This window comes from Protopterus annectens, chromosome 9.part0, assembly GCF_019279795.1.
Source record: "Protopterus annectens isolate FY-2018-M chromosome 9.part0, PAN1.0, whole genome shotgun sequence".
Classification (NCBI taxonomy): Eukaryota; Metazoa; Chordata; order Ceratodontiformes; family Protopteridae; genus Protopterus; species Protopterus annectens.
Window position 1 is genome coordinate 226,005,094 of NC_056743.1, and position 25,467 is coordinate 226,030,560.

At 39.0% G+C, this 25,467-nt stretch overlaps 1 protein-coding gene across 1 annotated transcript in view; it reads right to left on the bottom strand.

Moving 5' to 3' along the window:
* Positions 1 to 25,467, bottom strand: part of PDE3B (phosphodiesterase 3B) — a 1,918,808-nt gene that overhangs the window by 498,914 nt on the left and 1,394,427 nt on the right. Inside the window, exon 9 of the mRNA XM_044082789.1 lies at positions 20,487 to 20,624. Coding sequence (XP_043938724.1) covers positions 20,487 to 20,624 — 138 coding nt within the window. The remainder of the gene's footprint in view (positions 1 to 20,486; positions 20,625 to 25,467) is intronic.

Sequence of the window (25,467 nt, forward strand, 5' to 3'; positions counted from 1 at the left end):
ACAAAATTAGCCAGGACACCAGGAAACCTCCCATACTCTTTTTATAATTGCCACATGATCTTTTAAATCCATCTGAGCTATGCCCAAATAAAGGCAGATTGGGCCTCAGTTTAATGTCTCATCCAAAGGACAGCACACATGGGATTGCATCACCCTCCTTTGGCTGCACTATAGTGTCAGGATTGGAAAATTAATCCAACCACCTGGTGTGGCAGTACAACCCCACAGCCTTTAGCACCAAATGCAAGTGTGTTATCTGTAGAGCTACTGAGACTACTTCCCTCCAAGGAGTAGTAAACATCTGCAAACTGAATTTCCCAAAGCTTACAAGGAAAAAGCACACAGCAGAGCTCACTTTCTAGACCCAAACACCATGGGGTGAAATACTTAGTGGTTCCTCATGTGGGGAGATAAGCTACCTCCATAACACCCCCTAGCCCCCAGGATAGGTGAGCCAGCAATGGCTGCTCATTTACATTGTCCCTTGTCATCTCCTAAAAACTCCACAGACACTATAAGAACTTGAGTTGTCTGGTATTTTTAGTTTCTGAGACAGCTGGGGGGGGGGGGCAGTACAAGTATCTCTAGGATTTGTGGAACTTCAATGATGGTTTCTATGGGTGAAATTTGCACTAAACTTAGCTGAGAGTATGTTTGGCATATCCTTGGGTACAGAGTGGGTGACACCATTTTGGATAAGATCAAGGCATAGACAGGTGTTATTTAACTTCCTATTATAAATAAAGAAGGAATTATAATTTTATCTTGCTTGGAGATATTAATTTCAGTTCTTGTTTGGCTTACGTCTTTCTACATCTTGTTGGGTGTCAAATGGCATTGCTGGTGTGTGAGGCACTGTGTATACCTGATGCATAAGTCTGGAGTTGCTCAATTCAGACACTTTGCAGTAAATTAAAGTTTTACTGAGTAATCTGAAGACAGTTTCACATCTTCAATTAGCAGAGTTGAACTTAGAAAGAAAATATGCCTGTTGTACTCTTGCTGCAAAAAAATCGCAGAAGAGGTAAAGACTGCATTGCATGTGTTTTAAGAAATTTTACAACAAAGCAATCCTCAAATACACAAAACCTGGCAAGAAAGGAAACTAAGCATCTGATTTAGCCTGAAAGAATTCCAATGAACAAAACTCAATAAATTCTCTTTACTGGCTGTTAGAGAGAACCTCTGGTTTTACTTGCAGGCTTAGAGTGTTTTTGAATCTCTTCCTTAAATGTTGCTGTAATGCAATGTAAATGGAGCTATCAGATTTACGGAACCATTTTGTATCTGATTTACAGAAACTTAATAAATGCAAAAACTACTGCTTTAATTCCCATAAATTACTTAATACCGTATCCTTGGCTATCTTTAAAATGTGACTTTCTACTTACGCGGGGAAACAAATTTAGTTGAGGAACTTTAGCAATGAAAGTCCTTGATGGCACAACTTGATACAATATTTTAAACTATAAAAATGAAAGCGTACCCTAACAATAGATCTGTGTTCTCTTTCTGTTTGGTTCAAACTGTGGGTTATCAGATCTGACTCGGCCATATACAAAAGACTTTGGCCCATCGAGGTCTGCCTCCTTTACCCATAATCTCTTACTCATCAAGATTATCTTAGATCGACTTTGCTCCACACTGCCCAAACTGACAATGCTCATCTTCTATGGGGAAATACTAACGACACAGGAGGAAAACACTTACTTGACTCAGTTGTCCCATGATTGAGAAACTCACCAAAATGGTGGGGGGCAGGAGGGAGGGAAAGTTAAACCAGAAGGAGAGAGACAACGAAGATCTATCATTCTTTTGTATCCAATGTTGTCTTTTCCATTTAAATTCAACCTGTAGGACAGAAACCCCAGCCACATAAAACCCTAGGGAGGTCTCACAGAAGGGTATTGTGCAGTACGATGGAATCAAAAGAAGCTCTTGACCTCGACCGACTGTCCAATTTGTAGTGGGACACAAAGGTGTGAGGGCCAACCAAGTGGTAGCTGTCTTTTGTATATGGCCAGTCTTGGATCTGATAACCCACAGGTTGAACCAGATGGAAAGAGACATCAGATTACAAGTTTAGGTAAGGCCAGACTTGCTAATGACAGAAGACCACACATTCAACTCAATAACAGACTAGCCACTCATTTCTGGTGTGTCATATTTCAGAATGCTTCCCTACTGCTGTACAATTTCTGTAAAAATCTTAAGTCTATGCAGAGATTTAAGTACGATGCACTGCTCATGACGGACTTGTTTTCTCAGTTGCTAAAAGGAATAATATTTGCTTACTCTGACATGCACCCGGTGTTATCTACCTCAAAGTATTTGAATGCTGTCGCTGATTCTCCCTTTCTCAGTATTATAGCTGTCAGTAAACTTGAATATGCAACAATATAGCAATAACCCACGCCTGGGTGTGGGTAATGCGGGATTTACCCACGGTTGGCGTGGTTTGGTCCCGAGGCCCGAGGCACCAAACAAAGCCAACTGTGGGTAAATACAGCATTACCCACACCCAGAAGTGGGTTATTGCTATTATACCATGACATTATTTAAGAAAAGAAACTATTACTTTTCTTAAATAATGGTATAGTATAATGCCTGTTTACTGCCCTTCCGCAGATGTCTGGCATCCGCGGCAGTTCTGATGTACTGCGCGCCTGCGCAGTACATCAGAGTTGAGCAAAAGCAACGGAGAAAACAAGATCTCCATTGCTTTTTTTTACTGTTTTCGCTATGTTAAATGGGTTTAACATAGCGAGACAGTTTTAAAATAAGCAACGGACATCTCCGTTGCTTATTTTAAAACAGTCTCGCTATGTTAAACCCATTTAACATAGCGAACAAAAGCAACGGAGATCTTGCTCTCTCCGTTGCTTTTAAACCTGTCTCGCTATGTTAAATGGGTTTAGCATGCGAGACAGCTAAAATAAGCAACGGACATCTCCGTTGCTTATTTTAAAGCTGTCTCGCTATGTTAAACCCATTTAACATAGCGAGACAGTGTTTTAAAAGTAGATTTATACTAATGGAAAAAAGTCCGGGCGACCGGACCTTTTTCCATTAGTATAACTCGATTTACAATGTGCACGCTGGCCAATCAGCGTGCACGTTTTGGGGGGGTCATGGTATAATATCAGATATGTGCTCTCTATAACAGATAATCTACAAGGAGGCCTACAGTAAGTGTATTAACAGCTGGTGTTTCCTCTTTTAATATCCTCAGCACAGCATTACATCTGTTCTTATTTCAGCACTCAAAGTATACTTATTTTACTTTTTGTCAACTGGGTTAGACCCACTAGGCACAACTTATTTTCAAGAAACACTCAAGATGGTATTCATACTGAATAGAAGTCATTTGGAATGGACATAGTGGAAATTTTCATATTCTTTTTGATAACTGTTTTGCAATTTTTTACACTCACCTGAGCTGCCACCAACAGATGTAAATGGAACTTCATTTCACTGTCTCATCTGATTCTCTAGACTTTGACATTATATTCAGCCATCGTACTTCTCTACTTAACCTCAATATATTGACCAATCACAACCAAACAGGATAAAAAAGCACAAGAACAACGTTACATACTTATCTGACATAGTAAAAAACAAATGTACCACAGTGTGAAGAAGATATGTAGCTCAAGAGTAACGTTAGAAAGTCATAGCAACCAATCCAGGAGGTCTCCAAATTCGGTTACAACAAATTCATACTCACCACATCTATAAAGCTTAACGTATGGTTTCTCCAGTATCAAACTGTTGTCAAGAATTCCAAGCAGTGTAGGATTAAATCTCGTGAGAAGGAAGTGATAGAATGTGTAAAAAAATACAGTTGTTGAGAAAATACAGTCCTAAAGCACTGAAGTGTCAGAGGATCTCATCCTGGAATCATAACACAAGCACTAGTGATCACAGCAAAAATATTCACAATGGCAGCATTTCCAAAGAAAGCACTGGAAGCAGTCAAACATTTGAAGCCTAGCCTCTGAAAACAGTATTTTCAAACTGCACTTCACTGCTCAATGGCAAAATACAATACAGTAACCAACTTACTTTTAAACAGTTTTCATAATAACTGTTGGTTTGTCTCTACACAAAGCAAAGGTGACTAACAAGGGCTCTGTCTCCTTGAACTGTTGCATCCTCTCATGCAAGACCTGTGCTAGCAGTGCATAACTGCACACTGTAGTAAGGTCTTCTCATCTTTCTCTCTGCCTATGCTGGTTTCTGCCTTTGTGAGGGATATAAGCAAACACATGGACTGATTTAAGGATAGTCCTAATACACAGTTTAGACCAAAAGGAAACCTAGTCCTTGTGAAACACTGAACATATTTCCCTAAAAATAATGACCTGCTAATCAGAAATCCTGAAAGAAGACTCCATACATAGTGGTGTTTTTCAAAGACAAATTTCAGAGCAACCAGATGGTTTGGATGAATGATGTGAAAGCTTATAATTCATGAATATGAAGTTGTAAGGATAAGTAAAGTTCATTAAAGGCTAGTAAAAAAGCAGAACACATTTAATTAACTAAATAAGCTAGTGTAAAGCAACAGTTCTACCCAGTACAATGAAGTGCAGATATGCCTGACATGCATCTTAACCACAGAATAACTTGAGACACAAATGGGTCAGGGTTGCTCAATAACTAAAATAGAGATGTCAAAATGAAAACCTCTTCCACTTAACAGAGTAAGAAAAAAGATTCTTGCCAGCTTCTATAATCTCTAAGACTCTACCAAGAAGATCCAGCAAACAACAAATGTAAAGTATCAGTCAAGCCCTGAGGTGAAAACAACCAAGGGGGACACATTTATAACCTTGTACTTGGATGGTATACTATTGTTCTGTTGAACTGAAAAAGAGAAACCACATCCTTACCATGTAGAAAACTAAGGTAAGCTTCAGTCCTTCTTTGAATTTTGCAGCAAAATTATTGAACATGTAAATAAGTATAGGAATTTTCCAGGCTGCAACAAACAGAATGCTTTTACTAACAACTCCATTACTGTCACTTTAAGCTGAGAAGAAAATACGGAGGATCACTCTCTCTCAAGAAACAAAAAGGTGAAAAAATGGTGCCTCATTAGACATAAACCTTAACCAGACAAAATTTCTGAATCCTTAGATGAAAGAAAAAGCTTGCACCAACACAAACATAGATTGCTTGTGGATGGTCTACTAATTTTATTCAAATTATATAGACTCCTCTTTGCCAGATCTATGAAAAATAAAATTATAATCTGAAGACCACATGACTAAGCTTAATGAGAACAACCAAAAAAAAAGAGATACTTAATAGGTACACAGCAATCTCTGACATCGGGTACAAGCTTCTATTAAAATGGGACTCAACAATGCTCCCCCCTTCTCAGTATACATGTGACAGCTTTTACAAAGATATGGCTCAATGGAGCTTTAGAACAGTTCTAGATCCCCCTTCCACATATTGACAAATACAAATGGAAACTGTCAAATTTGTCAACAGAATAAAAGACTCTTGGGATTTGCAAGTCACTGTTTCCAGCTGGAGCATGTCCACTGGGGAACATGTTGCTGAGGTGGAAGCAAATAAATACAAGGATTTATTTCGGGGATCTATTAATCAATGACTGAAGAAGATATGCCAGTAAGACATACTGTCCCTGGGTGGGGTCAGTCTCTCTAATCCACAGTGCTACAAAATGGGCAACATGGCTACTTAGTAAATACAGCAGATAGTGAGCTACCAGATGCAGGGGAAGGAGACTGAACTAACAATCTTAATCTACTGCTGTAGTACAGTATGAGACATGTATTACATCCCATTCTGTACAGTTGTAGGAAAATGTAAATACAGGTTTAATAAGAAGCTGCTAGAAATGCTGGGCAAAACAACAAGAATAGCCAAGATACTTTCTCCTGTCACTGTCGTCTGAAGCTTATTTGACCACAAGGAGCAAACATTAATAGGGTTCCCAACTGTTCGGCCAGAAGGGGGCTCTTCCAATTTCATGACATGGAAAACAGGTCAACATACCACAGAAAGACTTCTACAATTTCATTACAGGCATGTCTAAAGGTAAGTTCCTTGTGTTTTCTCTTATTAACCTGGTGAACTTGGGCATCCTGAGGCAATGTAGCAACTGCAATTCAAAAAATAGATTCAGCACCAAAAGAGTGAAATACATGGTTTATTCAAGGAAAATCAAACCAGTTTCGGCAGTTCAACCTTCATCAGTGATTTACCATTCCACAATACTAAACACTAATTTATACTGTCAGCATTAATTAGATAAGTTGATTAAAAAGTTAAGCACACAACAGTTATTCAAAGGCACAGATATTTGACCATATAAGGATATACGGAAACAAAAAAAGAGACCATGTATAACATTAAAAAATGTATAGTTATTCACATTAAGAAATGAATAACAAATATAGAAAAATATATACCAGCTTGTCCTTAATGTCTTTACAAATGATCATTAAGACCTGGTGTAAACAGAGCCCCTAAATTGATTATCCATCTTTTTTCCATGTCATTCAATATACTGTGCCAACCCTGTTTTTGTGATATCACCCCGTATTTTATCAAGGATGCAAAAATGAAATACGGCTAATGTGTGTACACAAACATGTCTGTAAAGTGCATTAGTCAAATGTTTATTCCGAATGTCCCCCATGTGTTCTGACATTCTAATTCTGAAGGTCCCAGATGTTTGGCCAACATAAAAAGCGGAACAGGAACAGGTGGACAAATAGACCACCCAATCCGTTCTGCAATTGGCAAAATGTCTGATTTTGAACACAGATTTCGTATTTTTGCTCGAAAATTTTTTGGATTTATACATATATTTACAAAAGGAGCAATGTCCGCAAGAGAATGAACCTAACAATTCATAAAAATTTAGAGAAACCACCTGGTAAGACCAATAGTTTTTGGTATTGGCTCACTTACAAAGCCTTTATCAGAATTCCTCACCAGATATCTGCAGCCACTCCTTCCCTTAATTAGATCTAGGATTAAGGATATAACAGAATTTCTTAGAATTATCAATGATACCCAGTTGAGTGGATTTTGTGTACCTTGGATGTTACTGCCTTGTACATAAATATTCCACATTGGGCAGGGCTTGAGGCTCTTCAATATTGGCTTAAGGCAAACCTGTATCCTTTGGGGTTTAATACTTTGTTAGTCTGTATGGCGGAACATGTCCTTACTAAAAACATCTTTTATTTTCAGAAGGAATGTTATTGGCAGGTTAAAGATACAGCCATGGGGGCGTCTTTCACCCCCATTTACGCTGACCTTTTCATGGGATACTTGGAGGAAATTCTTGTATATGATGATTCTCATAATATATATATGAGTGATATGGATATTTGGCAGCGTTACCTGGACTGTTGGCTGATCTGGTGAGCGGATTCCACCTATCTTCTTGAGTTTGCTCAATACCTCAACAATAACAAGTGGGGTATTGAATTTACTCCTAATATGGACCATCAAGAAATTCACTTTTTAGACGTCAGGATCAGCAGGAATGTGGACAATACTTTGTTTACCCAGATATTCCGCAAATATCCTCAGTACAATAGTCTTTTGGAAGCTACCAGCTTACATCCAAATCACATTATAAAGAATATCCCCAAGTCACAATTCCTTCATGTTAGAAGGATCTCCTCCTCCGAGGATGATTATGCACATCACAAACAAGATTTGATACATAGATTCAAGGCTAGAGGCTATAAACCTGGACACATTTCATCAGCTTGTAGATGGGCTACTGGGCAGGATATGTCACAATTATTGACATATCGTGATAAAACTTCAGATAATACCATTAGGTTTGGCACAACATATGGCAGAAATATACATGCCATTAGAAATGCTATTAACAAAAATTGGAATATCCTTTTGGCCAATGAGGAATTATCTAATATCCTCACTGAGCAATGCAAATTCTCATATGGTAGAGGCAGAACATTAGGATCCTATTTTAACCATTACAAATCCAAAACGCAACAGCATCCTAAGTCAGAACAATTAACCATCACAGGGGACAAACTGTTAGGTTCATTCTCTTGCGGACATTGCTCCTTTTGTAAATATATGTATAAATCCAAAGAATTTTCAAGCAAAAATACAAAATCTGTGTACAAAAATCAGACATTTTGCCAATTGCGGAATGAATTGGGTGGTCTATTTGGCCACCTGTTCCTGTTCCACTTTTTATGTTGGCCAAACATCTAGGACCTTCAGAATTAGAATGTCAGAACACATGGGGACATTCAGAATAAATAGTTGACTAATGACTTTACAGACATGTTTGTCTACACACATCAGCTCTATTTCATTTTTGCATCATTGATAAAATACGGGGTGATAGATCACAAAAACAGGGTTGGCACAGTGTATTGAATGACATGGAAAAAAGATGGATAATCAATTTAGGGGCTCTGTTTACACCAGGTCTTAATGATAATTTGTAAAGACATTAAGGACAAGCTGGTATTTTTTTTATATTTGTTATTCATTTCTTAATGTGAATAACTATACATTTTTTAATGTTATATAGGGTCTCTTTTTTGTTTCCATATATCCTTATATGGTCAAATATCTGTGCCTTTAAATAACTTTTGTGTGCTTAACTTTTTAATCAACTTATTATCTAATTAATGCTGACAGTATAAATTAGTGTTCAGTATTGTGGAATGGTAAATCACTGATGAAGGTTGAACTGCCAAAACCGGTTTGATTTTCCTTGAATAAACCGTGTATTTCACTCTTTTGGTGCTGAATCGATTTTTTGAATTGCAGTTTGGTCTTTTGGTTCTTTGCACCTGCCTTAGTTGCAAAGCTTTCAGAAGCTAAATGTAGCAACTGCCTCATGTACACTGACAACCCTCTCCTCTTCTCTCCCAACACTCAGACTTGCGAGAGATGCACTTATATACCAAAACCGGAAGCCATGCACTCTCCAGCCAAGACCAGAACAGCTGGTCAAGAGGAGAAGGTCAACATGTGCACCACACCACATGGAACACACAGCCCTCCAGAACACACACCAGTGCTGCCTTCACATAAAAGCACAAACCACACACCCACCTTTGCGGAGGATCTGAATAAAAATCTTCCCAAACAGCAGAGACCTCCAAGGCAGAAACACACTCGACCACCACAACACAACACTAATCATGAAACACATAACTCTCCTAAACAGTGTGCCACTCAACCAAAGCCCCTAAGGCAAAACAGCATGCCCAATACACTAGTCATAGGTGACTCGATAGTGAGGCACACTGATGTCCCAACTCACTAGGTTGAATAAGGAGAAAGTAACAGCTGCCTGTCAGGTGCCATGATCCGCCATATAACACACGCACTCAGGTCCCTCAACAACAGGTACAAATATGACTTGGTCATTGTACATGTGGGTGTGAATGACCTGAGATATACCTCCCTGGAATACATGAAAAGAGGCACGGACGAGTGCTCGGATTATGTAGCCCAGGCGGGTATGACCCTAGCCCTGAGCAGCATCCTGCCATCACCCTGAATGATACCACAGTACAAGCCGTAAATGATTGATTTCAACAACTGGCTAAGTTTCTGGTGTCCTTCTAAAGAGATTCATTATCTGTCTGCCATGGATGACATGATTGACAGACCTCGATGCTTTGCAGGAGATGGCCTGCATCTGTCACCCCTGGGCTTCCGGATACTGGCCAAGGCTCTTGCCATCCCACAGTGCCTTTTTTAGGCAGTGTTACAAAGACCAAATTACCACCGTAACAACTACAAACAAATGCAATCTGAGGGTCATGCTGCTCAAAACTATAAGCCTAAATCTCAAAATGCACTCGCTCAAAACACTCCTTAAAATGGAGAACATCGACATTTGTGCTGTAACAGAGACCTGGTTCAAAGCAGCAGAAAGCACCTCTGAACTACCAGGCTATAACTCATTCAACAACTTTTGGCCCCAGAACTTGGACAGAAGCTCCAAAGGCGGTGGTGTTTCCATATTCATAAAGGATGTGCACCCCTCCAGGCTGGCAGCCCAACACAGTTTCATAGTTTCATGGGTGTGTACTTGGCTAATGGCCCCGGGGCCTTTACAAGCCTAGCCCATAGGATTACCCTGGGATCGTGCCACCCGACCTTAGTTCGCAGTGCCTCTCTCTCGAGTAAAGCCATTGGAGTAATCCCCGGGGTGAATTTTCTATTTCCCATCCACTCATCATGGCTTTACCTCTTAATGATTTAGACATATTGCTGGGATTTTTTTTGACAGATTTACCTTTTATACTCTGAGATTTAACGATGTTCTACGTAAAATTAGAGGTGTTTGACAGTACTAACCTTATTAAATAACTGAACTAAACCTAAACAAACATTTTTTATCACTAAACATACGGTATCTAATATCTGAATATCTTCTGCTCCAAAAGTCTGTTCTGAATTTCTGCCACATTTCTAAACGACAGTGATATGCCTCGTAAATGCTCAGTTTTAGAGGTACATTAACAGTTGAGGTTAGTAATACTATTTCTTGAGTTAATGTTCTGTAATACACAACAGTTTTAACTGTAACCCTAATTACTCGTCCTTTTCCAGTACCTATTTGTATTATTCATTGTCGCAGGGGCGAGGGTGGGGTCTATCCTATCACTCAGTGGGTGTGAGTCAGAAAGCTAATCTGAACAAGACACAAGCTCGTAAAAGGATATGCATGCCCACAATCACTCGCATACCGGACATTAAACACACCAGCAATTTACAGGACCATTACTTAAAGAAATTCCCAAAATTCCAGCGTAAACTGACTATTCGTATCCAAGATTCTCAAGTTGAAATGCTTTGATTAATTCAGCTAACATTTTAGTATTTCACACACTCTATATTTACTAAAAGTAAATAAATGCATGAACACAACAACAGTAAAAATATAAAAATTTGTACTCTGGCACTTAAGTGCGCCTCTATCGCACCCTGGGTAAATAAAATACTCTGAAAGACATTAAAGCGAAGAATGCTGTTTAAACTACATGTATTTTGCCTGAGTTACAGCCAGCAGACCAGCTGCATCACACCACAGAATACATGCCCTACAGTCAGAGTGGCCAGGACTACTGGATGGGGTGGCAGCCTCCTACAGATGCTGTGAAACCTACAAATAACAATGATCTCATTACATAGGGATCCTTCTCCTTTTCAAATAAGTTATAAAAAAGTAAACGCTTTAAAATTCTCAAGCATACTGCGCAGCTGACATTGTTCTAAAACGCATCTATCATGAAAAAAAAAAGAAGCTAAAAAGTACTTGACTGTGATGCTCCATTCTGAGCACCGCTGTATGCGACTTTGCACGTACTAGAGGTAATCCTTACCAAAACACAATAACTATCACTACAGCTTAGTAAATGAAAACAGTTCATCTCATAAGCTAGACTACATAACCACGCAAAGACAGTTAATTTGACTGACAACTAGACTTGCTTGAGATACTTATAGTAACTTAAAGTTTCTTACCATCCCTCAGAGACATCTAACATAATGCATCAGAGATACTTCAGGTGCAGCTAACATTGGGTAAGACAGCGATTCAAGTTGTAGCCTGCTATAGGTCCCCAACCATGTTCCAAGTCTCACACTCCAAGTTCCTAAGCACTATGGAGAATATTAGGGTCCAACCCAACACTCTCATACTGGGCGACTTCAACTACCCCTTCATTAACTGGGAAAACTACTCATGTACCAATACAATTGCCCAACGTTTCTTGGAATTCATTAATTCCAATGCCCTGGACCAGCTCGTTCTTACCCCCTCTAGAGGTAGCAACATCCTGACCTGGTCATTACTAACATGGGCGACCACTGCTCTACACCAGCAGTCAACTCCTCCCTGGTTAGATCAGACCACAAACTAATCACCTTGGAAAGCCACATCCCCCCGCCCCTCTGCAAAGGTAACCACCATGAAAAACTTCTCCAAAGCTAATGTTGGGCTCCTAAAAACAGTGGTGGCTAACTTTACAGCACCCATGCAAATGGAGAATAGTTGCATGACCGTTGAATCATACACCGATGCACTGTACGAACACGTACATAAACGCATGGATCACGCCATACCCAACAGAACCAAGATGCTCTCTTCCAAAAAAAAAAAAAAGCCAAGCTGGTGTTCCCCTGCCATAAATAAACTCTACAACAGGAGGAGGAAACTGATGCAGAATAAGCTGAAGTCCCAAGACTGGAAAAACTCCCTTATCAGCTTCACAAAAGTTGAGAGCCCTCATCAAATCCTCTAATGCTAGCTATGAAAACAGAATTGCAGTAGACAGTATGGACAACCACAAGGTCTTCTATAGTTATATAAAAAATCTCCACGGCAATACCCAGATTTGCTCTGAGGTACTGCACAATGATACCTCCTATACTGAGCCAACAGATACTGCCAATATACTGGCCGACAGATTCAGTGCTAACTTTACCCCCCCACCCCAAGACCAATCACAATACCAGCAGATTGCCAGGCACCCAGTATTACTGCTACACAGGTTAAAACAGCACTGTCCAAGGTCAAGAATACAGCTTCTACGGGACCTGACAATATCCCTGGCTGTGTTCTACATGAACTACAGAGTGAAATGGTACCTGACCTGTGTGCCCTGTTCAATCACAGCCTCACCTCAGGCTTTGTCCCTACCAAATGGTGCACTGCTACAGTCATCCCTCTTCACAAAATAGGAGCGACTACAGAACCTGGGAACTATCGCCCCATTAGCCAGATGAGTCTGATATGCAAAGTTATGGAACTCATCATCAATGACCTAATAAACAAGGACATAGGGAATCTCCAAACTCTGGAACCCACACAGTTTGGTTTTGTGAAGGGTAGATCATGCCTGCTCAACCTGCTTCATAGGTTCATAAGCAGGTACTAAGCTATTGGCCCTAGGGCCTGTATAAGCCTAGCCAAACGGTACCCTGGCTTTTGCCACCCAAGAAAATTATTTTCCTGTGCCCCTGTCAAGCAGAGCCACAGAAGTGATCCCCGGGGTGAATTTCCTATCTCCCATCCAATCATCAAGATTTTTCTTGAAGAGTGCTAATGAGGAGCTTTGTTTGATATAGATAGGTAGTTTGTTCCAGAGTATGGGAAGTCTCTGAGACAGGAATCTATCCCTCCAGCATGTTCTGTTTATTGTGGTGACAAGGTTTAGGTCCCTAGAGCATGTAGCTCGTAGAGATTGGGATTTCTTTATGTGGAGCATGTTCTACAGTTCTGGGTTTGACATAGCTTTGTATGTTAGGCAGAGATCGCCTCTGAATAGGCGATATGCGACAAAGTAAAGCTGGTGTTTTTTGAGATGGTTGACTTCTTTGAATCAGTCACCAGAGTTGTGGATGAAGACAAGGTGGTTCATACAGCCTACCTTAATCTGGCCAAGGCCTTTGATTCCATTCCCCACTCAGGAATCATAGAAAAACTCACTAGGCATCAACCCATATATCACTAGGAGGGGTGCAAACTGGCTCACAGATATAACCCACAGTGTGAAAGCAGCTGACTCCAAGTCAGACTGCCTACCAGTCACGAGTAGAGTCCCACAGGGTTTGGTACTGGGTCCTCTCTTGTTTATCTACTTCTCTGAAGTCCAGGCCAACACGAAGGGACTCTGGCTGACAAATGTCGCAGACAATTGCAAGTTGGGAGCTATTATTAACTCCCCAAGTGATGCTGACATCCTACAGAAAGGCCTCACTGAGACCGACTGGTGTCAGAACTGTGGCCTTAAGCTCAATGCTAAAAAATGTGTTGTCGTCCCCTTTGGGAAAAACCTGGTTGCTGTGAATTACCACATCGATGGTAGTCCACTGAATACAGAAGGCTTTATAAGAGATCTGGGAACACAGCTTACAGCAACCTCTCTTTTGACCACCACATTGCCACTGTGGTCAGAAAGTCCGTCTATGTGGCACATCTCATTACTAAGGGTTTTGCATCTAGGAAGAAAGAGGTCACTGTCTCCCTCTACTTTTCTCTCATTAGGCCAGTCATCGAATACAATGCTCCAGTTAGCATGTACCTCACTAGACACCTGCAACAACTGGAAGGGCCGCAAAAGTACCTCACAAAGAGGATGCTTGGCCTTAAACACTTGTCCTATATGGACAGACTCAAAAAAACTCCAATTATTCTCCGTCTCATATAGCCTACTTAGAGGTGATCTCTGCTTGACTTACAAAGCCATGTCTGTCCCAGCTCTGTTAGAAATGCTACATCTAAAGAATTCCCAATCCCTCTGCACCACACGCTCCAGAGACAGCAACCTCATTACCACAATCAACAGAACATGCTGGAGGGGCATGTTCATAACTCGGAGACTGGCCATGCTATGGAATAGACTTCCCATACATGTCAAACAGAGCACCTCACTGGCCCTCTTCAAGAGAAATCTTGATGAGTGGATGGGAAATTGAAAATTCACCCCAGGGATCACTCCAGTGGCTCTACTTGACAGAGGCACTAGGAACTAAGGTCGGGTGGCACAATGCCAGGGTAATGCTATGGGCTAGGCTTGTAAAGGCTCCACAGCCAGTAGCCTAGTACACACCTATAAACAGCAGAAAGATGGAACTGTCCCCCCACTGAAACTCGGGGGGGGGGGGTGTAATCAGAAAGTATGACTCTGGGTTCTGTGCCACTGAAGTGAGTTGCCATATAAGGGCTTACATGCCTTAGTGTTGGCAAGACTAGACTAACACTGGACACGCTAGGAGACAAAGCTTGGAAGAGCTCTTTTCAACACTGAAAGAGATCAAATTCTCAATGCCTTTCAGAATCTGGCAAGAGCCGTACAATGGAAATTATACATGAAAACTGTTATATTTCCCTTCATGACCCCTAAGCGGTGGTGGTGCTGCGGTAGCGTTGTCACCTCACAGTAAGACGCCAACCGGTTCGACTCTCAGCTTGAACGTCTTCTGCGTGGAGACATGCGTGAATGGGCGTACCTTTGTTGAGGTTGTGCGTCAGGGCTGGCAACTTGGCACATAAAAATCAACTGCCAATCATTAGCGGAACGGAGTTCCGCTGTGGCGACCCCTAACCGGGAAAAGCCGAAAGAGACAACAACCACCCCTGAAAGACTAACCTGCAGACTTACAGCATTCCTCCCACTGTTGGTGGCTATACTCAGTAAAATATATTTGGGAAGATATGCTTTTGGTCAGCTACCTTACTAGATGATTACTGTTAGGAACAGAATACAACGGGAATGTACAGGGACTGCTATTTAACTAGCCAATGAGATAGAGCTCTACAGACTGCTCACACTGTTTGGTATCCCCCAGGCAGAAATGAAAATAAAATAAAATTTCTTACAACGTTAGAACACAAAGGAAGCACTTAAAATGTAAAACACCTACTTCCTCCTGCAAGTTACTTCAGGCTTGGAAACAGCTCATGCTTGCTGAAATTAATTACATAACACAAAAAAACTGCTGTGATGACAGGACAAAAAAATATTCCAAATGGGCCACAAAAGGCCCCTTTTTAGCCGAGACCCTGAGAGAAAAACTCTGTGCTTACACTTCACAACAGAAAGTGCAATTGTTTATACATTGAAGTACTAATTACAAACATGAATGCATCTTATAATATACAGCATACAATCGAGTACATATTAGAAATTACACAAAAAAGATACACATTTTACAAGAGCTCAGCTAGAAGGCATAATTAAAATATCAAATATCTTAAAAACTTTGACTTCATAACAATGGCATTAACAATCACACAAGAAAGAAAATTATTTACATAATCACAGTAATACAGTGTGTGTACAAGAATGCAAAAACAGCAATAATTTAGTTTATAGTGATCACAAAGTAGAGGCTTATGACAGGCCCCCAAAATGGGAATGAAACAGAAAATTTTGAACTAGATCATGCTGCGGCTATCGCAACAAAATATGCAACAATTACACACAGAAGAGCCTGTGAAGTCAGATCTGGAATTGCAATTTATGGAAAATACTGTTGTTTAATCTTTTAATTTTGCCAAAAAATATCATGCTAGTCAAAAGAAATACTGCAGTTCTAACAAGCAACAAACAAATTTCACCCATGACTAAAATTAAGCTGACAAAATTGCAGTTCTTTCAGTACATGTGCCAACTTCAAAAAAATTACAATGTGGTATTAACTTCATAAAAGGTTTCGTAAAGTGAAGTAATTAACTGTGCCAATAAAATAAGATTTTATAATGCAGCTTGTGTCAGCAGTTCTTACCACTGGCGTCTTTTTTTAACTAACAAATCAAACCAATAAATACTTTCAGGTAAAGAAAAGCCTACACTAATCAAAAAAGCCAAACTAGATGAACATCAAACTGATCAGTTCCTAAAAGTGATTATGCTCCAATATTTGTTTTGACCATATCCAGCTTTGCCTCTGTCTATTAATGTTAGCTAGATTTGACTGTTAAAAAAAATAAGATACACAAGTGCTAATACAAGTTCATAATGCTAGTGGGTATAAATCTGAGTTTTCGCCATTTTCTTGCTGTGCACATTGTTTTCTTATATTTTTCTCCCACTGACATTAGTCAACAAAAGGAAGGCTATTATCCTTTAGTGTCTATTTGCTCCTTCAAAGGATGGCATCCTGGATAGTACAGCCCCTGGTCAAGTGTCATAAGACAGGCAGTAAATCTCTAAGTCTACCTGTACAATGTCTTGGATCATCTCGTACACAGGTTTAACTACTGCACATACATTGGCAAGCGAGTTATGGCGATTATGTAGATGAGTCCTGCAAGCTACATTATTTCTGGACTTCTGTGCAAAGTCAGCATTCCTACCATACAGCCACACACTTTTCCTACCAACTGAAAAAATCAGACTGGTGGCCTATCCTAATCCAACTCAGATCAGCAGCAGTGCAATGGATGTCTCTGCATCATACGGCTGACTACTCCAGGGACCACTTGCTCAAACATTCTTTAGCATTTATGGTGTCAACTGTTCATAAACAGTACAGGACCATTTTCCAGACAAACTAAATCAAGTCTTTTTTTCATTTTGCTTTTGTCATACCACTCTTGAACCTCAAAGTCCTACCTTCCTCCCCCAGCCTATACACTCATTCTTTTCAGTTTGGACTATTTTGTTACTAAGCTCTGCCTTTTGCCTCATCCCCCCAACACCAGATGTGGAATGATGTCAATGAATAACTTTGGCCACATATGCTCTGCTTGGTGCATTCTACCACTGTTTTCTAGGATGCCCAAAATCCATGCTGTACACAGTGTCAATACCTCTCTAATACACTCCTTTAACCTCAACCTAGAAAAGCTGAGCCAGCACAAATGCTGTTCCTTCCCACTCTCAGCTGGGTCTTCAAATGCAGGGCCTGCTAACTGAAGTTCTATCTCTCTCCTGCCTCAAGTCTTCTTAGAGCAGGCCAGTCTCCCATCTGTATTTTTCAGACAAAATATTGCATAATTATCAACAGCGATCACAGGCAATCAGTACACCTCAGTGCTTAGTTTTGCTCCCACTCTAAAGTGGCTTTATCATGTGAGCAAACATTGTTGCAGCACTCAAATCATTGCTGATCAACTGCTCTGATACTTAAACTACATTTTTTCTTTAAGAATAGAAACAACTCACAGAGAGTTAATGCCCAATGCCCACCAGCAAACCAAATAATAGCAATGACAATGAGGCAACAGGATACTGGAACAACACACAGCTAGATATCCAAATAGGCATCCACCACGAATAAAGAAGTATAACAGCTTTTATTCATGAATGAAAAGGCAAGCGCTTTCACCCATATAGGGCTTCATCAGACCATGAAAAATCACTATGAATCACCTCAATTTATACTAAAAATGGGGGGAAACCAAAATCAATTAATTCTTAAAGATACATGGTAAAAACTACAAATTTCATAGTGTGTGACATATATAAAAAACATACAAGAAACATACCCATAACTAATCATGTACACATCTAAAAAAAATATATATGTACGTCTTAAATAATGAGATATATATAAAAACTTATATAATATATGTAAAAAATGTGTGTATAAAAACATATATATATATATATATATATATATATACACACACACACACACACACACACACACACACACACACACACACACACACACACACACACACACACACAAGACTATACTAATGTTATAACACAACACTTTCAGGTCCTCATATAATCCAGGGTACTGGTCCACCCTAAGTTTCACAATCCATCTAATCTCATGTGTTTCAGTTACATTGCTAATGTCTCCCCCTCGTAAATTGGGATGGATCACTTCCATGACCATGAATTTAAACCAATGGTTCATATCAGTATCCAATGTGTTTAGAGAGTGCATTTATCATGGACTTCATCCTAACTTGATACAAGTGTTCATGTATCCTGTCTCTTAATCATCTGTCTTACCCACATAGAACATATGACAGAAGACACAGTATGCAAGATAGACCACATGTTCTGTCTTACAATTAGCAGAAACTCTAAATCAAAACCTGAATCACCTCAATTTCTCTAATACCATAGGCTCTAGCACCCAGCCTAGATCTCAACTCATCCAATTCCTTCCTATAACCACCATCTGTGGGGTTATATCGAGACATCCTAACAGCTTGACCTTTAACTATATTTGCAAATACATACCCTGGGTGCATGCTATGCCTATTTAAGAGGGCATTGCAATGGCATGACTTCAGTACAGGTGTTCACAGGAACATATTAGAGAAATTGAGGGTGGGATGGCCCACCTTACTGATCTTAGAAAGGATGTAGCTGCACCATATTTTTCTGATGTTGCAGGGAATGTGGAGTCAGGTACCATGGATAAGCCTGCAGTTGTTAGGGTACCTATGTTCTATACTGAGGATGTAGGATTACTTAAGGATGTAATTAGGAAGCATTGAGGAGTTCTTGTGGTACACCCAGACATCAAAGACTTTGTTGGTGAAACCCCACAATTTGTATAGAAGAATAAACCCAATCTGAGAAGACTTTTATGTTATCCTAGAGTCAACTGTGAGGCTGTTGAGCCTGGGAATGAGGGTACCTTTCCATGTAATCAATGCAATTTCTGCAATTATATAGATACAGAGAGTGCATTCACACATCCCCTGACTAACTTCAGGTTTCGGTTTAGAACTTCTGCTAATTGTAAGACAGAACATGTGGTCTATCTTGCATACTGTATCTTCTGTCATATGTTCTATGTGGGTAAGACAGACTATTAAGAGACAGGGTACGTGAACACTTGTATCAAGTTAGGATGAAGTCCATGATAAATGCACTCTCTAAACACATATTGGATACTGATGAGAACCATTGGTTTAAATTCATGGTCATGGAAGTGATCCATCCCAATTTACGAGGGGGGGGGACATTAGGAATGTAACTGAAACACATGAGATTAGATGGACTGTGAAACTTAGGGCGGACCAGTACCCTGGATTGAATGATAAAGTATCCCTCAAACCCATTTTAAAATCCAGGGGACTGAGGACCTGAAAGTGTTGTGTTATAACATTAGTTTATCCTTGTATGTGTGTGTGTATATATATATATATATATATATATATATATATATATATATATATATATATATATATATATGTTTTTATACGCATATTCTTTTTTTGCATATATTACATAAGTTTTTATATATATCTCATTATTTAAGAAATGTACATGATTAGTTATGGGTATGTTTCTTGTATGTTTTTTATATACGTCATACACTATGAAATTTGTATAGTTTTTACCATGCATCTTTAAGAATTAATTGATTTTGGTTTCCCTCCATTTTTAGTATAAATTGAGGTGATTCATAGTGATTTTCCATGGTCTGATGAAGCCCTATATGGGTGAAAGCGCTTGCCTGTTCATTCATGAATAAAAGCTTTTACACTTCTTTATTTGTGGTGGATGCCTATTTGGATATTGAGCTGTGTGTTGTTCCAGTATCCTGTTGCCTCATTGTCATTACTACATTTTTTCTTTATTTTTTTATGTAAGACTAGCTAGTCCCAAAAAAAAATGTTGCAAGTTTCTTCCAGCTAACTATTAAGCAGAACAAATGACATGTATGCACTGAAGAATGTAAAAAAGGGAAGCAATATAATTTGAAGACCTAAACCAGAAAGTTCCTGTTCTGCAGACTAAAACTGGCACTTTACAATCTGTCAATACTATATGTCAGTTTAAAAGAATAGCAACTGAATTTGACTCCTACAATAAAAAAGACTCCAGATATCAATGTGAAAAGGTTGTGACATCCAGTGACTTTGCCCACCTTTACCAATTTAGCAGCCCTACGCAAAACAATACTCTGCAATGCATACTTCATTGATTTGCTTGCAAACTGTTTTCTTTAGTTCAAAGCTGATAAAAGTAGTTCTTATGATGAATATGAAAACAAACCTGTCGAAGAATTTCTCCAGTCTTTCCACCCATCTTCTCCATTAAGTTAAAAATTGGGAAATTCCAATTATCTAACTCTTCCATTAAAGATTCACATTCTTCTTCCGAAAGCAGTGTTTTCATAGGATCTTGTTCACCCTGTGGGTACAAAGCATAAAATAACATTTTAAATACTTTGTATAACATCAGTACTTTCTGCAATAAATGCCATGAACTAGCAAGACAACAGTAACATTTTTTTTATGCTTAATTTCTTTAATAACTAAAAACTTACATGAAAGGGAACACCTCATGCATAAACTACCTGCATTCTCAGGGATATAACTGCTACAAAATATGCTAAACTTGTAATCTAGTAAAACACTGAGCATACCCCACATACTGCTACTATAAAATACATTTCATTTTATTTATTTAACATTTGTTTACCAGGAAAGTCCGACTGGACACAGGTCCTTTTTCAGCAGAGGCCCAGGGAGAAAAGCTCCATGAGTAACAGTAAATTTTAATGCACGAATTACAATAATCAATAAAGTATAAAGTAAACAAAATGTAGTAAACATAAGAAAATACAAATTTCCTACATCATGACCACAAAACCTAGGCTTTGAACTTAGGTAGTACTGCTTGTGAAGTATGACTTATGTCAATATATAAGGTTAAGACAGGCTGGTGGGGATAAAGGATTAAGCACAGGGGAAGAAGTTAGACATGGTTGGGGTATACTGTGATATATCAGAGCATTCACGACTGGTTAGCAAACATGCATTTCACTGGAAATCTAAGCATCTTCCCCATACTGCTTCTATAAAACATGTTAATGAACATGTATTGAAGGGGAACTGAGCATAGCACAGGGTTAAGGCTATGAACGGTTTTCTGTGGTACAGAGTTCGATTCCCTCGGCCTCCATTTGCCTGACTATGAGACTTGGAGAGTCACTGAATCAGACAGCTCTCCTGGGATGAGTCTAAAAAGGTTGATGGAGAGCAGTGCTCTATGCCAGTTAGCAAACACAAAAAAAAATAAATATCCCAAAGTGATGACCCTAAACTTATTAGCAAAACAAGATCACCACCTTACAGAATGTGCATTTTCCAAAAGGACATGGACACTTAAAAAGACTGCAGGTTAAATGATGGCGTACAAAATTATACTTGTATGACAACTTAGCACTGACAGAACTCTTCAGAAGAAATACCTTACAGATGATAATGATGGCAGAATCTGGACACTTTATACTAGAACCTTAAGACAAAACAATGTCTAGTTTGCCCTATAAAACTTGAAAATCATCTATAGGAGGGTGAGACGCCAAAGCAGGTGCTTAATGTATTTGTTAATATACTAGTCAAGGTAGGTTTCAAAGCAGTGAAATACAGAAATTAGAACATTAAGAATTTCTACCACAAAATACATACTTCCTTTATCCATTAGTCCCTTCCACCAAGCACATCCACAGATCCTTCCTTGCCATTCCAATCTGTCCCACAATAAGGAACAAGTACACTCAAGTAAAGTACATTGGTGTTGAGTGATAGTGTGCCTTCACCAAGAATAATGTCTAGATAACAAGACAATATAATTGGATTTGGCTGCCCTATTGAAATGTCGGTGCTCAAAATGCAGAGTGCCGACAAGCTGAAAAAAAGGACCGAAAAAACAGAAGAGTGAATTTTGAAAATCACTCTATTGCTTTAAACTTTTATTTTTCCTGCGGGAGCAAGCCCTCCCCCCCCCCCCTACCCCGAACTTGTATATACCAACTTTGAGAAAAATATACCTTAGAGAAAAGGGAATAATCCAAGAAATGGCATTTCAGCCTTAGTATAAGAAAGTCTGATCTTTTGGCCATTCAGTCTCCGCATTTTCGGACTTGCTCGAGCAGTTCCCCAAATTTCAAATGGTTACCACTGGATTTAACAATTGGCTAAGTAATTTATATCATTCTAAGGGGTGTCCAGTATTTGTCAGTCTAGGACAAGATGGTACATGAGATGCTTACACCTCTCATACCACTGCTTCTGCATACTGACTAAAGCCTTTGCTGCCCCCCCCATATTGCCTTTTCCAGGCAGTCTCTCCCTGCCGGACATTTGTACATAACACGCTCAAACTCAAATTCAGACATCATGGTCACACTACACCATGCTAGCACTCTAAACAGATAAATGGCTCTCCTGCAACTTGAACACATTCATATTTGTATGCAGAGACATGTTTTCAATGCAATCACAGCACTCTCTCCTATAACTGGGTTTCATGCCTTAAGACCCTTGTAAAATGTGAGGGAGTATCTGCATTTGTTAGAAACACCAGTACCTCATATTAAAATATCTGTGACCCTAACTTGGAGATCCAAACCACCCTTGGCAAATCCAAGTAATATTTCACTACTAACTACACATCCTCATCAATGCCCCCCCCCCCCCGAAAAAAATATCACAAAAATTACCTTAAGACCTTTGAAGTATTGAACATCAAACTAAATACCTTCTCGCTAGAAGTCAGTTACCCAATCATTGAATTGCACACTATCATCTCTTAAAACAGTTATGCTCAAGTGTTCCCTACACTTTATTACCACCAATGTGCTGCAGTAAATTACAAAACTACACACTTGAGGCTCTGACTCCTTGAACTGGTCCTTATCATCCTACTCCCTGCCTGTACTCCACACCCTCGTTTCCTTATCCCTGGTTAAATCTGACAACACACTGGTCATCTTCTCTGTCAGGCCTGTATATACTACCCCATTAACAAATAAGGCCATCAGTTTGTAGAAGATGAATGTAAAATTCCAAATAATCCCTTGCTACCACATTCACCACCTCCTTTTATCAGCACCTAAATATCTGCATAGAAAAGTTAGCATCCATCTGACCTACTTCTTCTTGTAGAAGACATACGTAAAATTATCAATAATCCCCTTGCTACCGCATCCACCTTCTTTTATCAACACAAACATCTGCATAAAAAGGTCAGAATAATGGTAAATTCTAGAATAAACCTTTCTAGTAGAACTCCAGTATAAAGAAAATAATAGCTGAAAGAAATTCCTAACCTCCTAGCTCATGACTATACCACTCAAGTGTCTATGATTTTCAGGGACATCCCTGATTTTGACTGCAATTTTATCTCTGTCCCTCTTAATCCCTCCTAAAACTGGTGATTTCTGGAGAAAAGGTGTAAACTGCCCTTAATAAACAATTACAATAATTAAGAGTTATAGGCTTCTTTTACTTCAGAAAATGGATATTAATTCACATTAGCTTACCCTGTCAATGTCTCAAGTTAACATTATTAATATTTTAAAAGTGTCCCTGATTACTTCTGGATTTGTCCCCGATTGTCTTGAGAGCTATGCTCATGACCACATTGAAACATGCCAGCAATGATCTTAAGAGCATTACTACAAAACGTAAAGCAGAAAACAAACACAGGGTTCTAACAGATACCAAAGGAAACTAAGAATCTTTATTCAGCTATGTCAGAAAATGAAGGATTAAAGTCCAACAATGCTAATCCCGAATGCACTCTAATCCCAAGGATATATGACATTAAGCCAATATATCAGCAGATAAATTTGGTGCTAAATTTACCCCATCTGTTGCCACTATATTACTGAAAATTTAGCTGCCTCTGAAATCACCTTGGCACAACTCTTACAATACCTGTCAAAAGCTAAAATTAATACTTAATGAGACTAGGCAACAAAACAGGTTGCATCCTTATCAATATCAAGTATGCACTGAGCCCCTTCTTAAACTGTTCAACCTCAGCTTGTCTAAAGATTTGTATCTGATGCCTGAAAAAGTCATTGCGACTCCCCTTCACACAGATGGCCCCTCTACAGAATCAGGTCCATCAGCTTCACTAGCCTTGTATGAAAAGCTATGGAATATATCATAGCACAACTCACTTATGCAGCCATACATAAAGTACAAAAGTGTAAATGAACTTACAGTGTAGATGCTCAAATGATCATCGCTGCAGTAGCCTAAGCTATATGGGTTATATTCTGCATAGGAAATAAAAGCTGGACAGCTTCCAAAGCTTCAGGGCACCTTCCAAGACCCCAACCATTGGGAAATTAAAAAGTTTTGACCTAAAGTGGAAAAAACAGACTTTAAAGCAAAAATTATAGCATATATGTAAAGAAATAACAGACATCTCAAAAGTTTATGACAACAGGGGTATATTGACTGGAGAATGGGATTAGAATGTCATTCTGAAAATGGAAAAGGGAAAACTGAACATACTCTGACTATTACATATGCTGATGGTAACGGGTGATGCAAAATATTGGGGACAACCAAATACATTTTATTTTTGTGGAAAAGAAGGACATTTGGTTAACAGATGTGACAAAAATAAATGTTACATATCTTGTAAAACAGGACATGAAACAAAAAATGTGAACTTGAATGTTATAAATGCAAAAAAAGGGACATTTATGGTTAGATTATAACAAAAAAGAGAGTGATAAGTATTTATAAATCAGAGAAAAGAGAGAACAAGGAAAGACTGAAGAAGATACAGAAGTAGGTGAAACTTCAGAAAAAGGAGATACTGATAAAGTAATGAAGAAGATGAATTACAAGATAGTGATGTAGAAGACACAAGTTGGAAAATGTAAGAGGGAAGATGAATTCCACTGGTAGAAGAGTAAAAGATAAAAAAAGAAAATTTAAAGCCATTAAAATAAAGGAAAAAAGAAAGGGAATGGATAAATCATTTCTTATACAAAATGAGTACAGGATGGTATTTCCTAAACTAAGAAACAAGAAAAGGAATTATTTAAGAATTATTTCAGTGAATATTAATGGTATGAAACTATTAGAATGGTGTAACAACTGTGATGTTGATATGATCATTCTGGAGGACATAAGAAGAAAGATTACAGAAGTAAAAAATATGGGATGGGGAAATAATCTGGAACATAGGGAATGAACAGGAATAGCAGTTTTATATAGAAGAG